The sequence below is a fragment of the Ciconia boyciana genome, chromosome 11 (assembly GCF_034638445.1).
Source record: "Ciconia boyciana chromosome 11, ASM3463844v1, whole genome shotgun sequence".
NCBI classification, from domain to species: domain Eukaryota; kingdom Metazoa; phylum Chordata; class Aves; order Ciconiiformes; family Ciconiidae; genus Ciconia; species Ciconia boyciana.
In genome coordinates, this window is record NC_132944.1 from 3,895,516 (window position 1) to 3,910,825 (window position 15,310).

Sequence of the window (15,310 nt, forward strand, 5' to 3'; positions counted from 1 at the left end):
ATTCTGTCCCTGAACAAGCTCCCTATTTGCTCACTGTAAACCTCTGAACACAGGATCAGTCAGGAACAAACACAGCAGACAGGACTGGCACACTTTTGTGTGTGTGTGTGTGCGCGCGCGCATTAATGTGTGTATTCTTCAACCTAGCAGGCAACAGAACAGTTACTGCTGGGAGCATAAAAACAAGTTAGCAGAAGCGAGCAGAGCCTCCTTCCAATCAAACAAACTTTGCTGGTTAAATTAGCCATCACTAGAAAATATGAGAATGTAGGCGTTCCCCACAACAAAGGGCAGTAGGGGGTTCCCCCCCTCCATTTCATGTGTTTACAATACCTGAATAAACTATCTAGGACACTTGAGAAATCGGCGTTGGAGCAAGCACAGACACCTATTGTTCAATATGTCGATATATGATTATATCTGAGAAATTAAGTGGCGGTGCATGATGTGATAATTTCATACTCAGGAGTCAGAACCTTCACCAAAGGAGGTATCTATGAGCTTCTGCAACTGCACTGCTGGTAATTACTTTTAAGAAAATAATTGGAGGGTGGGCCACAGCTTTCCCGGTTAAAAATGAGTATCACACTGACGGCTGCTTAGCAACCTTAAAACAGCAGATGATTATACAAAAGCTAATTGATTTAGAATAAGGCATGGGAGGTTATGCCTCAGAACTATGCATCTGCAGGAAGATTTAGTGGAGAAACCGTTTAGTGAAAAAAAAGTCCATCTGTATATTACAAAGTAGTTTTTATCAAAAAGCTGCCTATAATTGCAAAAGCATTATTCTGACACTCGAGGGTCCAAAGCTCTGTAAACGTTGGTGCGTGCATTACTGCATTTATTAAGTGGCTTACATGACAACTCTGATGCTTATCTCAGACAGGCTTTTAACTGTCAAAATCAGCTCAATTCACACGACAGGATACAGATTCTCTTTATTAAATTGCATTGTAATTTCCTGAATTTTAACCAACGCTCCTCCACCTGCACACAAACACATGCACTCAAAATCCCCGTCTTCGTTTTTAACCTTCTTAAGAAAACCCCTAAACACAAACATCTGAGCATTTACTCAGATGATCGATACCTCGAGCCTACAAGACTGACAGTTCATTACAAACACAGCAGTACTTCTTTAGTATTTAGTATGAAGGTACCTCACTGACAAACTCCCATCGCTTTCTGCAAACTGGTCGCAAATTCTCATGTTAGAGCAGGCGCATTTGCAATTAAAAAGAACAAGGCAGAACCAACTAGAAGAGATTTCAATACTGTTTGTATTAGGAAAATCATACAGACGGACCATGGGCACTGAAAAAATACATCCAAGAACTTTTCAAAAATTTTCTGTTATTTGCATTGTCAAACCCGATGAGCCTCAGCAATGAGGTACCTTAGTTGATGACAGTTACAAGACTGTCTTTGAGATCCTGTGATCCACTGGTTTACACACCATTCTGACATAACTCTTCTCATTCTTCCTCAGATTCTCCTTTTAGAAAAAATTCACCTCATTCACTCTGAATATTTTAAAGGAGTGTCTCTCTGCACCTTATTTTTGAAATATCTTGTCCACAAACACATTTGTTTCTGACAACTTCCTCAACTTATCTCTGCTGCTTCATCTCCCATTCACCAAATCTCACTCTGCTTCTAGTTATGTCCTTGCAGATATATAGCTGTCAGCCAAAACAATAGTAAAAAAAACCTTAACACCACAGAGACAGAAGTCCACTTCTTTGCTGCTCTTCCCTCCTCTGCCACTCCCCCCAAAAGGGAGAAAGCATTCCCTCCTTGTTTTCTCCTTTCTTGAACAATTGTGGGTAAATTCATAATCCTGTGGTTCATGCAAAAACCTTCAGCTGTGAATTCCCTGTAGGCCACCACATTCTGACCATCACTATAAATCTTGTTGCATCTCCCTATATAAAATCAGAGACAGAGTCTTTCCTACCAATCTGTCTGGACTGCCAGTCTGGGAACCCAACTACTCTTAAGATTTTTTTCCTCTGGCCTTAACAAATATAATTCAGCTTTCTCATATCCATGCAGGAAGTCATCAAAAAGATCACTCTCTACCTCATCACCTTGGTCACATTAATTTTCCCCTTGTCTTTCTTGACTTTTTCCCCTTCTCTGTTGAGGCAAACAGAAGCCACTGGACCTCCACCTCCTGAGCCTTTCACCACCTACCAGTCCTCACTTCACGTCAGCTGCAGTCTCTGACCTAACACAAAACCAATCTTCATTCTGAATCTTAACACTTCATATGGAATGCTTCAAATAAAAATCACATACTACGCTCTTAACGCTTCAGAACTCACCAGCTTGTTGTTCACTTAGGCCTGTTATGATATAGTGCTATCATACTAGCAGAAAGGTATGTGTCTTCTCTTCAACATACCCTAATTTTTTCCAAGACTTAGGAAAAGGTAACTAAAAGCCTAACAATTTTAGAATGAGAACCGTTCTTAGGAACAGCCTGAGACAGCTTTACCTTTTACCAAAAAACCTCACCACCTCACATCTTAATTCCATCGTTCTTTCACAAAACAAAAGTGCTCTTTTGCAAATCACAGAACACTAGCTGCTATCAAAGCACCAGCTTAACAGACATGAGCACCGTGGGAAAGGTATAAGCACCATGTATCGAGGCAAGTGTTTTGATATTCCACCCACAAACAGATGAGACAGACTTGGGTATGGTGAAGGCTTACAGTAACTCTTCTGCTGATGTTAAAAACAAAAAGCAATCTACTCCAGATTGTAACGTGAGTCTCCATTTGCACATTGCCTACAGCACACAACACAAGTGTGTGGGCTCAAACTGAAGCACAGCGGGTGTATGTCTACAACCACAGAGTCACCACTGGCATTAGCATCAGCTTGGACTTCTCTTGTTATTTTTCCAGGGCCAATCTTCAGTTGAATTAGTGAGATGATTCAGTTCAGCCTACTAAGGAAAGGGAAAGAAGCCGCTTATCCACAGGTTACATTTACTATTTAAAAAAGAAAAGAACATCATAAACTTCATAGTTAGCAGATCTGGATCTTGCACTGCACTCAAGTTTAGATTAATATCATACTATAAAAAGGCCAACTTGTGTAAAAATTACAAATGCATTCTTTAATGGCACTAGAGAGCTTCATCGGATGCATATGAGATCAGACTTATCTTTTCATCTGTCATGTCTCCCACACATGCTTCAAAGGATATCACTAAAAGAAACACTGCAGTAAGCGTGTGTGACACATACTAATCCACTGTGACATCCCAATCTCAAATAGCTAAACCCTGAAACCTAAAATTTATCATTCCTCCTATATTTTTACTGGAATTGTAACTACCAGGAATAGACTTTGTATCCCCATAAAAATCCCAAACCATTTTTAATTCTGTTGAACTTTTACAATTCAGTAGCTCCTTTGCACAGTGTGGGAATGATTACACATTGCTGAATATTTTTAATTTGTTTTCATTTTTTGGCATCTAAATTACAGTAAATGCTCTTTTACCTTTATAGAATGTAGCAGGGAGAAAATCAGTTTCTGACTGTGCCTTTTGCATGCATTTTATGTATCTTTATCATGTGTTCTTTTATTTGTCTCTTTAAAAAAAAAAAGCACACGATTTTCTAATTTTTTTCAGATAGAAAGAAAGAATAGAAAAAGAGGGAAAACTAAGTTTTTAATTATCCTTTCGTGGGCATAATGAACAATGTTGCAGGAAGACTAATACATGGAATCACTAGTATTACAACTTTTCAAGCTATTTTTCTCCATTCCTTCTTCATTCTAACACTGTACCTGCCTCCCTCAGGCCCCAAACCACAGCTGCTGCAGAGTAAGCAGTTCTTGTCCCAGACAAACAAAACTTATCACTTTTCTTCAGGATGAAACAGGTATTGTTTAAATCTAATATAGTATTTAACATTCCATTTTATACTGAATATTTCCTAAATTAGCATTTGTCAAATTAACAGTGCTGTATCCACATGCTATATGCAACAGTAAAGAAAACAAAGTACATGAAGAAACGTAGGGTTCACTGCATATACTGGATCCACCACTGCTTGAAGAGCAGCAAGCACAAAATACTGACCTGCAAATGAGATCAGTATGTCCCTCTACTGCTGGGTTTCAAGCTACTCAACCGTCCTTAATTGTATACTAACACTGAAAAGGATCATGACTAATAAGCTATGATATACAAATGTGGAGAACATAAAGTTAAAGATCAACACAAACATCTGGCCTAACAAAGGCTACTTTGGGGAAAAAAGACATTTAAAAAAAATAAAAATAAAAAAAATCACTACATATGTAAGAGGCCAGTTCTAACTAAGTTCATCAGGCTGCCCTAATTCTGACCTATGTGAAGTACTGGTTTGAGGACCCATTACAAACATTACGCATAGCACTAACTAGGTAAGGTGCAGTATACTCTGAAAAGTATTTAATATGCCACGAGGAGTCCATGTTTCACTAAGTGAGGCTTAAGTGGTCCCTCCCTAACTGCCAAACTTGCAAACGTAACTTCCGTTTTGAGGACCTGGATAGTTTTTTGCATCACAAGTAAGGGCTTGCAAAGTGAAGACACCTCCTGCTATATTCATGAAACTTATTTTTATTTAGCATCATGCCTCAAATGTTTCCTTGCTCAAGCCTCCTGGCTTTGAGAGTATGTATAAACCTCATTCTCAACTTCACAAACACACAAAAGCCCACCTCTTAATGCTTTGTTTGGGTTGGTTGTCGGTTTGCTGGGGGAGTTGAGGAGTGGGCAAAGGGAGGTGCCAACTATGCTCCAGAGAAACTTAGTTTATTTAACTCTAATAACTCAAGTTACTGGATGGAAGAGTTCTACTTGTGCGTAGTCAAATGTACTAATCTAGAAAACACAAAAATTCATCTTAAAAATCTGACAGTTTTCACAGCCAACCTCAAACTTCAAAAATAGAATAAACACTTAAAAATGCCAAAACTAAACCTGTATGCATGCATGCACATATGTATGAGAACATTACCCAGAGAAAATGTGAGATTAGAAAGAAATTTTCATCAATGTTTGAAAAGCATTTATCCAGAGAGGAATCAAATAAGCAGATGAAGTTTACAGTTAGAAAATGTGATTTTTGTGAACTATAAGATCTTAACAACATAAGGTTTGACTTAATTTGTTTTTTCCCCCTCATATAAACCCAAAATTCAAATTTAATCTAGGGGGCAAAAATTACTAGCCTATACATTGGCTTGAAATCCTCAAATTGACTTCCTTTTCAACTGACTCAATTGCTGTTCTGTTTCTAGTAGGTAACTCAAGTTCTGTGATAATTCAGCTGCTGAGATTCTTCCTTACCAAGCCAAAGATCTTCCCTATTACCTAATGATGTTTTCTGCAAAAGCCGGGAAGATTGCTTGCTAATGTGTCATCTTTCTGCAACATTTTTGTCACCAGGCTTTAGAATACCTTGCATTTTACTGAAAAAAATAAATCATACACTTATCTACACAACATTAAAGGATCATCCAGAGGTAATAGTGTTAGACGCAAAGCAATAATATCGCATAATAAAGTGGCAGAAAATTACCATCCTCGGGTTTGGTCAATGCCTTCAGCAATGAAGTCAGCAGGGAAAGCATCTTCAAGTTCTTTTTTGTTTTCAAATGGATAATGGACTTGTGCATAAGGCATGCTTCCACTCTCAAACCAGCAATCAAAAACTTCAGGGACCCGGTGCAGTACGCCCTTGCCACAGCGTGAAGGGATAGTTAGGTGATCAATACTATGGGAAAGAAAAAGATTGACAAATTCTAAACAAAAACAAGAATTAGCACAAAAAGTTAATGTTATGCTTGCAATTAGGTGTGACAGGAGTTTTGGTTTTAATTTTAATGATTCTTCAAAAAGGTCAGCATTTCCTTTGACAATTTTTATAATTTAAAGCTACTTCAGAGATTATTTTTTTTTGCATTAACAGTGTCTAAGACAGAAGAAAGGAAAATTTCTACATGTTAATCGCAAGTCCTCTTACTACTTTTCTATTTTCCCAAATCTGTTTCCCAGAGTTTGGGCAAAGAAAACCAGTATTTTTAATGTCTGCTCAACTATTTTTAATAACTAGTTAACAGCCTCTGTGACCAACCTTTCTCGATGGAGATCAGTGACTTTCACTCCAGACAGCTCTTCCAATTCTGCCATTGAACCAATACAAACTACCTGTAAGAGACACTCAAGAAATTTAGTCAGTTATTTGCACACAGTAGCAATTTTTTTTAACATTAGACAGGAGACTTGTAGGTCAGTCAGTATCTTCTGAAGTAGCTAATATAGCTGAAGAGCCAAGCAAAATTTTGTACAGGGTCCCCTTCTTCAATCTAACAGAGCAGCAAATGATCTTAGAGACCACTGCCCTGATTTAATACAATTCTTGTCAGGATGATTGGTGACTTCAAAGAACAAGCATGTTGTCAGATATCAAAAAAGGTGGGGGTTTGTTGTTTGGGTTTTTTTTCAAACAACCCACAACACAATCACCTCTGAAAATTCAGTGATCCTGACTTTTATACAGACAGTAGTTTCACATCCCAGGTTCCTCTTCTGAAGTTAAGGTAAGCAGCTAAATTGCTCATAATTGAGTATAAGTATTCCACCCCAGGTACACTGAACTGTTCATACTAATGGCATCTTATTTAAAGTGAAAAAAGTGTCACAGCTAACAAAGGGGTTGTTAAGAAAGGTACAGACTTCTCTTGGTTTTATTGCATCAACACACTATCTAAGAAAAAAGCAAAAAGTTTCGGCAACAGACTTGCATCGATATCATGAAATGTTGACGAAACAAACGATTCTGAAAAACTGTACGTAGGAGAGAGAGAAAAGCAAAGCTTTCTTTGCTTTACACTTTAATCAAGTTTAACCCTCCCAGAGCCCTGTGGCCCCCTCTCATCTGGCACAATTCATGAGCAACAAGCTGCAGTACAGGTCTGGATTTTGGAGATCCAGTCCCACATGCTATCAGTCCAATTTAGAATTGCCATGGAAAAAACTGGTTTTTGACAGATCTGACAGGGAAGGAGTTAAATGTACCAACATAAAGAAGCTGTAAGTAGGTTAGACATTTTTCACATAACTTTCTAAGTTGCTCTTAGGATACAGTAAGTCAGAGTACTGCTCAATTCCTGTAGCTAGTCTTAAATATATGCATATGTATACACACAGAAATTGTGACTAACAAAAAGGTTTTGGTGTATTTAATTCCAAAAAACTGTCATGAATTACAGAGAAGATAGAAACTCAGACTGATTTGTTTTTTAAGCCATGATTTTCGTAGTCTGATTCAACTGCTGATCTGCATTACTAATCACCATCTTTTATTGTTAAAGTACTTTTGAAATGTAATTTTTTCATTACTTATCTATTTGTCTTATTTTTCTATAGGAAGCGAAGCATTACAATGATTACGATAGTCAAGCACAGTCTGCAGGTTGCATAGCAAACCACACCGGGGGATTGATCCCCCTTAAAAATATGCCTTTATCAACAAACTATTTTTAACCCAGATCTGTTCTTCATTCACCGTGTGGCCCCATAAGCAATCATACAAGCTCAAGTGAGCAGGCAGCAGGTGCTTAGTTCAGCACTGCTGGCGGAAGAAAAGGTTTTAATAACAGCATGGGTAAAAAATACCCTTGGATACACTGATTATTTCATCTTCGCTAACCTTAATATTTGAACACACTTTCACACTATGCTCTGGGTTAAACGCTGCCCATTAGTTGTTGCTTTTTGAACCAAGCATTTCAATACTTCAGTAAAATTCTGAATATTGGATGCATCCACAGAATTGCACCCAGCAGAACATAGTCATGGAAGAAATAACCCTAAGTCCACATGAAAAATCCAACAACCACCAGAGGAACACAGATACCACCATACTGAATAAGACTGCCTCTGTCTTATGGAAAGAGGGAGCTACTCTGTCCCAAGGGCAGCTCATTAGATACTTGAAGGCAAGAGAACAATACAGCAAGTAGATGCTAATCAAATCCGATGCCTCATTAGGCCGCACCCACTCGTTTCTGCAAGGAACAAACTGGTTTATGCTCTCAAAATAAAGCTATTGCTTTGGATACATTTCGTCAACAGCAATGTCTACTTTAGTAGCCTGGCCCCTTTCCCTACCAGTCACTTGTTCCTCCTCTATTTTATTTTTCAGCCACATCAACTACAAAGCTAGCTATATCAACATTTAATAGCAGACAGCAAAGACTGAAATAAATAGGCTGGGACTGGGAGCTGTTGAATTCTGTTTCAGCATCACTGAGACCTAATGTGAAATCAGAGGTCAAGGTTAAATACTTCTAATGAAATGAACATTAGCATTATATCCGGGATTATCCACGTAAATAGGAAGAATAAAGCCATCCAGCAGCATTTGTGGACCTCAATGTTCCTGTGACATAGTTCTGCAGTCCCTATTAAATAATGTTTGCTTTTATTGGTTTGTCATTTCAGCTCTGTTAAGTACCTATAATCAAAGAATAAGGAGTGTTCATGGAAAGAAAGAAGTCTATGCAGCGTATCAGCAAGACACTCTGGGATCTTTAGAAAGTGTCTCCTGAAGAGTAATTAGTAAAAGAAATGACTGCTAAGTTCAGCTGAAAGTGTTATTCTTAATGCAGCCCAAAGCAGAGCGGAAACAGACCTAAAGTTCCCTAAGCCTTCAGGAGAGCACAGCCAGAGTCCTCTCATTCCAAATCTGTTACGCAAGACCAAGTGCACTAAATCTAGCAGGGGGTTAACAGGTTATGTGAGTGACAAGCAGTGAAACAATCAGAGAATTTCTGAACATTTAATACTATAATTTGTATGCAAGTCCTATAAAATTAGCCTATGTCCGCTTTATCAACTTGGGTGCTATATTAAAAACTTTTATTATCTAATCCAAATGAGATGTGTTCCTCCACTGAGGAAATCACTGAGATTTGAGAGCTTAAAATGATAAGCTGTCTGCAAAAATGTGGTAATAAACACAAGCTTCAAAATTTAACTTCCATTATGCATCTCTACCTGATAATTATGCTAAAATAAAACTAAAATAAAAGCTAAAATAAAACTGTGGGAAACCAGATATTGATTTGTAATAAAATTCACTTTAATACCAATTAATTCACCTTACTGTATATTAAATAAGGAACTGTTATTACTTCTCCAGGATTTAATATGCACAGCATAATTACATGCGACAAAGTGTTCTTTTGAGAACGAGACATGAAGAGGAGGCTCTGCAATCTCACATGGCACTAGGCTGCAGTAAAACTGAAGTCAGGAAATTTTGAGTGAATATTATTTCTATATGAGAGGAGATGTCACTGAGGCCTTAAGTTCCACATCAGTTCCAATGGTATTTAGTTTTTAAGCTGTATCCCACATGCATAAAAAGAGAGTGAATATTAAAAAAAACCTAACTTGAAATTTAGCATGGTCAAGAAGCCATAGTCAGCTATTGAAGCGTGACATTTCAGACTCTAGAGTACACAGAAACGTATAACATCTACGGATAAAAATAATAGATCTGTTGGTATTTCTATCATTATTCAGAACACCAAGCCCTGAGGAATATTTGCAGCTAATTTCAAAGGAAAGGTCAATCTTCCAAGCTAGACATCACATTGTTATTAAAAACAAACAAATCAAACCTAAAAAGGCAAAAAAATCTGTACACACAGGAATACAGACATTGGGAGACTGGACAGAAGATGAAATATTATTAGAGACAAGGAGTGGGAGTAATGTAACCTTTACACAATCTTTTTCAGCTGTAGAATGAAGTCTTGAAATACTTTAGCACAAAACTGAAAGCCTTTTCTCTATCTAAAAAAACCTGTTATACTAAACAAGGGACTTCAAGTTTAGTTTGAAGACTGACAGTGTATACCTAAAAATTTTGAATAAATGTTAAAAATTAACTGTTATATAACTGTAAAAATTAACTGAGAGACAGAAGCACTTGGTTTGCCAGTAATTCACAAACACGCTCATAGCATAAATAGAATTCAAATGCCAAGGCTTTCTTAGCTACTTAAATCGTAATTGCAAGGAGTAACTCCCTCCCTCCTACAATATCTCCCTGCCTATCAGCAAGATTTCCAACGAAGAGGAAATAAAATATGCTTTATGGTGCACATCTAAGCAATACTGCGTTTAAGACAACAAAATAGTTCTCCTATTTGAGGTCTTCCACATCTAAAGCGAAAATTAAAACTTTTTCAAATCAAGGGAGAGACAAACAAAGGCTTGGGATGCTGCCATCAGTATTTACTTTCCATGGACATCCTGACATTAATTAGCATTTCCTATTTCCAGCACGAGGAAAGACTTATCATACATGTCTAACGGAACTAACCCAGACAGAAAAAAAATTTATCTGCAGAAACAGTTTTAAAACTTGGTGTTTTGACACTTAGAAAACAGCAGTCATGAAAACTGCATAAAGCATTCGCTTGTGCAGTTAGCTTTATGCTACCAACTGTAGGGTACCTTACAACTTCAAAAACTCATTTCTAGCATTTCCATTATACACTTTCATCATTCCACTAGATTCACATTTTTACAGTCTGTTACATTAACATTTGTAGCACTACAAGTATATATTTTCTCTGTTCTACTATGGTGGACTTGCTGTTACGCCTTCAGCAATTCATTTGGCTTGAAGTAACTGAGCATCAGAATTTCAAAAACAGACTGAAAGGACTGAGTAAAAAATCTCTTCCTTGCTATTTTCTCACTGCATTTGTTATTTCCATTACATTTACCATCACTGCAAATTCTTCCAGGAAAGATACGATTAATTCTAATACAAAAAACAAGAAAAATTGCTTGCAGTTTTCAAGCAAAAGCAAAGAAAATGTGTATGGGCACACAAATACATGCATACATATGCATATATCTATCACCTATTATAGATATACATATACTTTTAAGACATATTAATAGAACTTAAGACTGCAGCAGCCAAAGATATAACAGCCTATCAAACTAAGCAAACAGCATACACAGATAGGCTTTTCTGTCAACTGGAAACCTGTTTTCTTACTCACCTCTTCAAAATCGTCACTGACCCACAAAGGGATGGGTGTTCCCCAGTACCGGTTTCTAGATATAGCCCAATCTCGTGCATCTTTAAGCCAGTTCCCAAAACGCTTCTCCCTCACAAAATCTGGAACCCTGTTCCGAAAATAAGAAAAGTATCCTTTTAACACTACATTCCACTTAAAAGAAAGCTAATAAGAATGCATATATTGGATTTCACCCACAAAACAAGTTAATTGCAGCAGATTGCATGAATCGGAGCACATTCATATTACTGCACTGGCGATTGCAAGGCCTATAGACTTGCTGTCAAAGAAGTAACACCATTTCTTCTGCCTTCCTTCGATCTTCAAGGAAGCTATAGAAGTGAAAAACACCGTGTTTCTTTTACTCACGAACAACTCAGTAAAAACATGTGCAACACATAATATTCATTAAGGATGAAACAATGTCCAAAAATCCTCAGGATAGTCTAACGTTGGAGGATTATGGTTAAGGGTGGATAGCAATACTACTGTGCTTTATTTTACATACAGAAAAAAATACCAGTTACTGATTTTGGTGCTGAATGAAATTACAAAGTTTCAAAAGCCTGGAGTGATAGCATCAAAAGGCACCTTGCATTATGCATGAGCATCCAGGTATGTCCACATTACTTTTAGACTTTGAGAATAAAGAAATCCCAGGTTGATATATCCTACAAAAAAAGCCTTTTCACACTATTTATCATCCCCACTTTTAATTTTCCGATTAAAAAACAAAACACCCCCTCCAAACAAACAAAACCAAAAACCAAACAACATATTGATTCTTGCTAAAAACTCATTTTGAGCACTAATGGGCTCTGAGGGATGTTAAAGACAAATTTTAATCATATGAAAGTGTCTTGGAGCTCAAAGGTTAACATCAGAAATTGATGCCTAGCAAGTTTCCTGGACATGCTAAATGGCCTGATGGTTTGATTAGGAAACAATTGTTTTCTCTTACGATGTAAACAAAGAATTAACTATTTATACAATAATTATATAGCAGATGAGGAAAAGCAATGGGTTTTGAGGTCAACAATAAACCCCCTTCATGCCTAAAGGTGTATTTAAAAAGACCAACCTCAAATGAAACTCACAGGAAGAATAACCTCAAGACAGTGGCATAGATGCACAGAAGCTGTGAATGAAGAGCTAACAATAATACAAACAACTCTAGAATTCGGTTATTGAGCAAACCATGGCAAGTTTTTCTGGGTTTGTTTTTCCAGTGTAACTAGAAGGTCCCTTCCCAAAGTATGAGCTGGATTTAGAGACCCAGAGTTTCTAAAGAAAGGAGCAGCTGAACTACAGAAAACATACGGTCTCTTCTACTTTTTCTTTTTGGAGCTCTTGGTTCTCTATCAATTTTTTTTTTTTAAAGACAAAGAATTATTTTTAATCACAGATCAGCCCCAAGAGTAACAAAAATGAAAGAATCCTTTAGAGGAAAAATTAAAAGAATGGATTCACATGACACACTAAGGTAGGATTTGGGCCAGCAGTGGGAGATTTGTGAAATAAGTGTGAGCATCACTCAAAAATCTACTAATGAAAATGAAAGCTACTGTCTTTTAAAAGTTTTACCCATGATGACTGTCCTGGTTTCAGCTGGGATAGAGTTAATTTTCTTCCTAGTAGCTGGTATAGTGCTGTGTTTTGGATTTAGGATGAGAATAATGTTGATAACACACTGATGTTTTAGCTGTTGCTAAGTAATGTTTATACTAAGTTAAGGACTTTTCAGCTTCCCATGCTCTGCCGGGCACGCAAGAAGCTGGGAGGGGGCACAGCCAGGACAGTTGATCCAAACTGGCCCAAGGGCTATTCCATACCATACGGCATCATGCTCAGTATAGAAACTGGGGGAGTTGGCTGGGGGGCAGCGATTGCTTCTCGGGGACGGGCTGGGCATCAGTTGGCGGGTGGTGAGTGCTTGCATCATGCATCACTTGCTCTGTATATTCTTTTATTTTTATTATTATTTTACTTTATTTTATTTCAATTATTAAACCATTCTTATCTCAACCCATGAGCTTCCTCATTTTTACTCTTCCGATTCTCTCCCCCACGCCACCGGGGCGGGGAAGTGAGCAAGCAGCTGCATGGGGCATAGTTGCCAGCTGGGGTTAAACCATGACAACTATGCCATGTGTAGATCTGAAGATTTCTTTATGCCAATGTTGTCTCAGGTGGATTAAAAACTACCATTAAAAGGCTCACTAAATATCAGCCTGAAGTTCCCCAGCTTCACTAGTCATTTCCAGATTCCCTTTCAGCTGCAAAGTTATCTTCTGTAACATTTCTTAAACAAAAATATATAAAAACATTTTAAACAAACTCAGTGACTAATGTTTCACATGACATCCATATCCCTGCTTTGAAATTTAGAAATGTATACAGGCTTTCACAATTTGTTTCAGAGTGGGACTCATTACTATTAACTTTCTGTGGTGACCTTAAGAGACCCTCTCTCCAAACACAAGTGGAAACTGTACAAAGATCATTAGCATTTGCCTAACATTCCACTAATGTGGAAAACTTCTCTTTACATCATTCCTAAACTAGTTTCCATTTTTCAGAAGTTGTTAGACACTGATTAGCTGAAATTATTAGTCCCATTTAACATAGCTAGAGGCTGAAACAATCCCCCAATGACATTAAAATGCTAAGAGTTTCATCTCTGCCTCCTCAAAACATGCATGAAAAATTAATTTTATCCCCAAAGTGGACATTAACCACAAAAATGTATGTGGTGTGATCTCTCTCAGCTATGAAAGCATATAATTTACCTCTTCTGGTAAAATTGTCTGACCCCGCTGCCAGTTTTTACTGGAACATAAAACACAAACCACTTCATCTACTATGAACCACATTCGCAACAATGATTTGTGGCACTTTAGGGGTACAACACAGAAGTATCTGTGACACAGCCATCAAATAAAACAGAAGAGCCTGTATCTCAAACACATTTTGAGCCCATCACTCAAAGAAAGTGTTACTTAAAGCAATCGGTTCTTACCACCGCACAGACGCTGCCCATACACGCTACCCAGATACCAAACAGCGGATGCAGCCTCTGACGGGGAACAAGCTAGAGGAGGTATCTGCAGCAGAGAACAGCCTTGCCAGTCACACAGTTCTGCAAGACTACAGCCTGTTCCTTTTATTTAGTCTCACTAGATTTAGCTACAGATATCTCAGTCTGACACTTCTGACTTACCTACACATCATAAGAAAAAAAATTATTTAAAAAAAAAAATCAGAGGCACCTTCTATTTAAATATTTCACTAGACTGGGAAGACAGAATAGAGTATTCTCAAGAATATTGTTACTAACACCTGATCATTATGTTATACCAACTCCAGGTTAGTGTTTCTATAGGGTTTTTTCCATTTCTTTTTAATCCTCTTCTGTTAGACATTTTCTTGGTATACTTCTCTTGTCAAATTTTAATAAAGATAACATCCTGCCACAGGTCTATATTATTAGTTAAGGAAGCATTTTCTACTCTTCTATCTACACAAAGCAATGATTTCTTAAATATGCAGAAAGATTGTTTGTTTTACTCAGCTAAGGAGACTGATGGCAGCCTGAGGAATGCCACCCTCCGGTGAATTCTGCTCCCTTTTTTCCCCATGCAGTAACTGAAGAAACTTGGCCTCACCCTGAGACTCCGCTATACTGTGTTTAATCTATCAGCCCACGTAATTCCCAGTTAATTTTTCCATCTGTATTCCCAAGTACCTTGCAAACAGAATTGTGACTTTGATAAGACCACGATAAAACCATGAATCGCTACTGACGCTGGTCCTTAGCTTTCAGGAAATTTTGGGGTGTGTTAAACACCGCTTACCTAAACCCAAAAGCTGAAACAGTCCCCTGAAAGTTAACGGCTGCACAATTTGCCAAAGTACAAACACTGACCCCTGTGCATCAAAACTGTCCTCACAGCATGAATATTTAGAAGCTTTAAAAGGAATAAAAAGACAAAAACAAAAGCAAGGCCACCTGCATAAATATTCCTATTATACAACACAGGTGTATGAAAAAAAGCCCTTTCCCATATGCTAATATGCATGGTTTCATGTGTAACCAGGTATCTGTCACAAACCCCCTTCAGCTTGAAAGCACAAATCTCAGTTTTATGCTGGTGACTCCACTGAATTTACAGTTGGGTACGAC

The 15,310-nt window shown here is 37.7% G+C and overlaps 1 protein-coding gene across 1 annotated transcript in view; it reads right to left on the bottom strand.

Annotated features, from left to right (window-relative positions):
• IARS1 (isoleucyl-tRNA synthetase 1) overlaps nt 1-15,310 on the bottom strand; it is a 111,633-nt gene that overhangs the window by 45,664 nt on the left and 50,659 nt on the right. The window contains exons 15-17 of the mRNA XM_072875570.1: nt 11,110-11,236; nt 6,153-6,226; nt 5,598-5,792 (exon numbers count right to left, since the gene is read on the bottom strand). Coding sequence (XP_072731671.1) covers nt 5,598-5,792; nt 6,153-6,226; nt 11,110-11,236 — 396 coding nt within the window. The remainder of the gene's footprint in view (nt 1-5,597; nt 5,793-6,152; nt 6,227-11,109; nt 11,237-15,310) is intronic.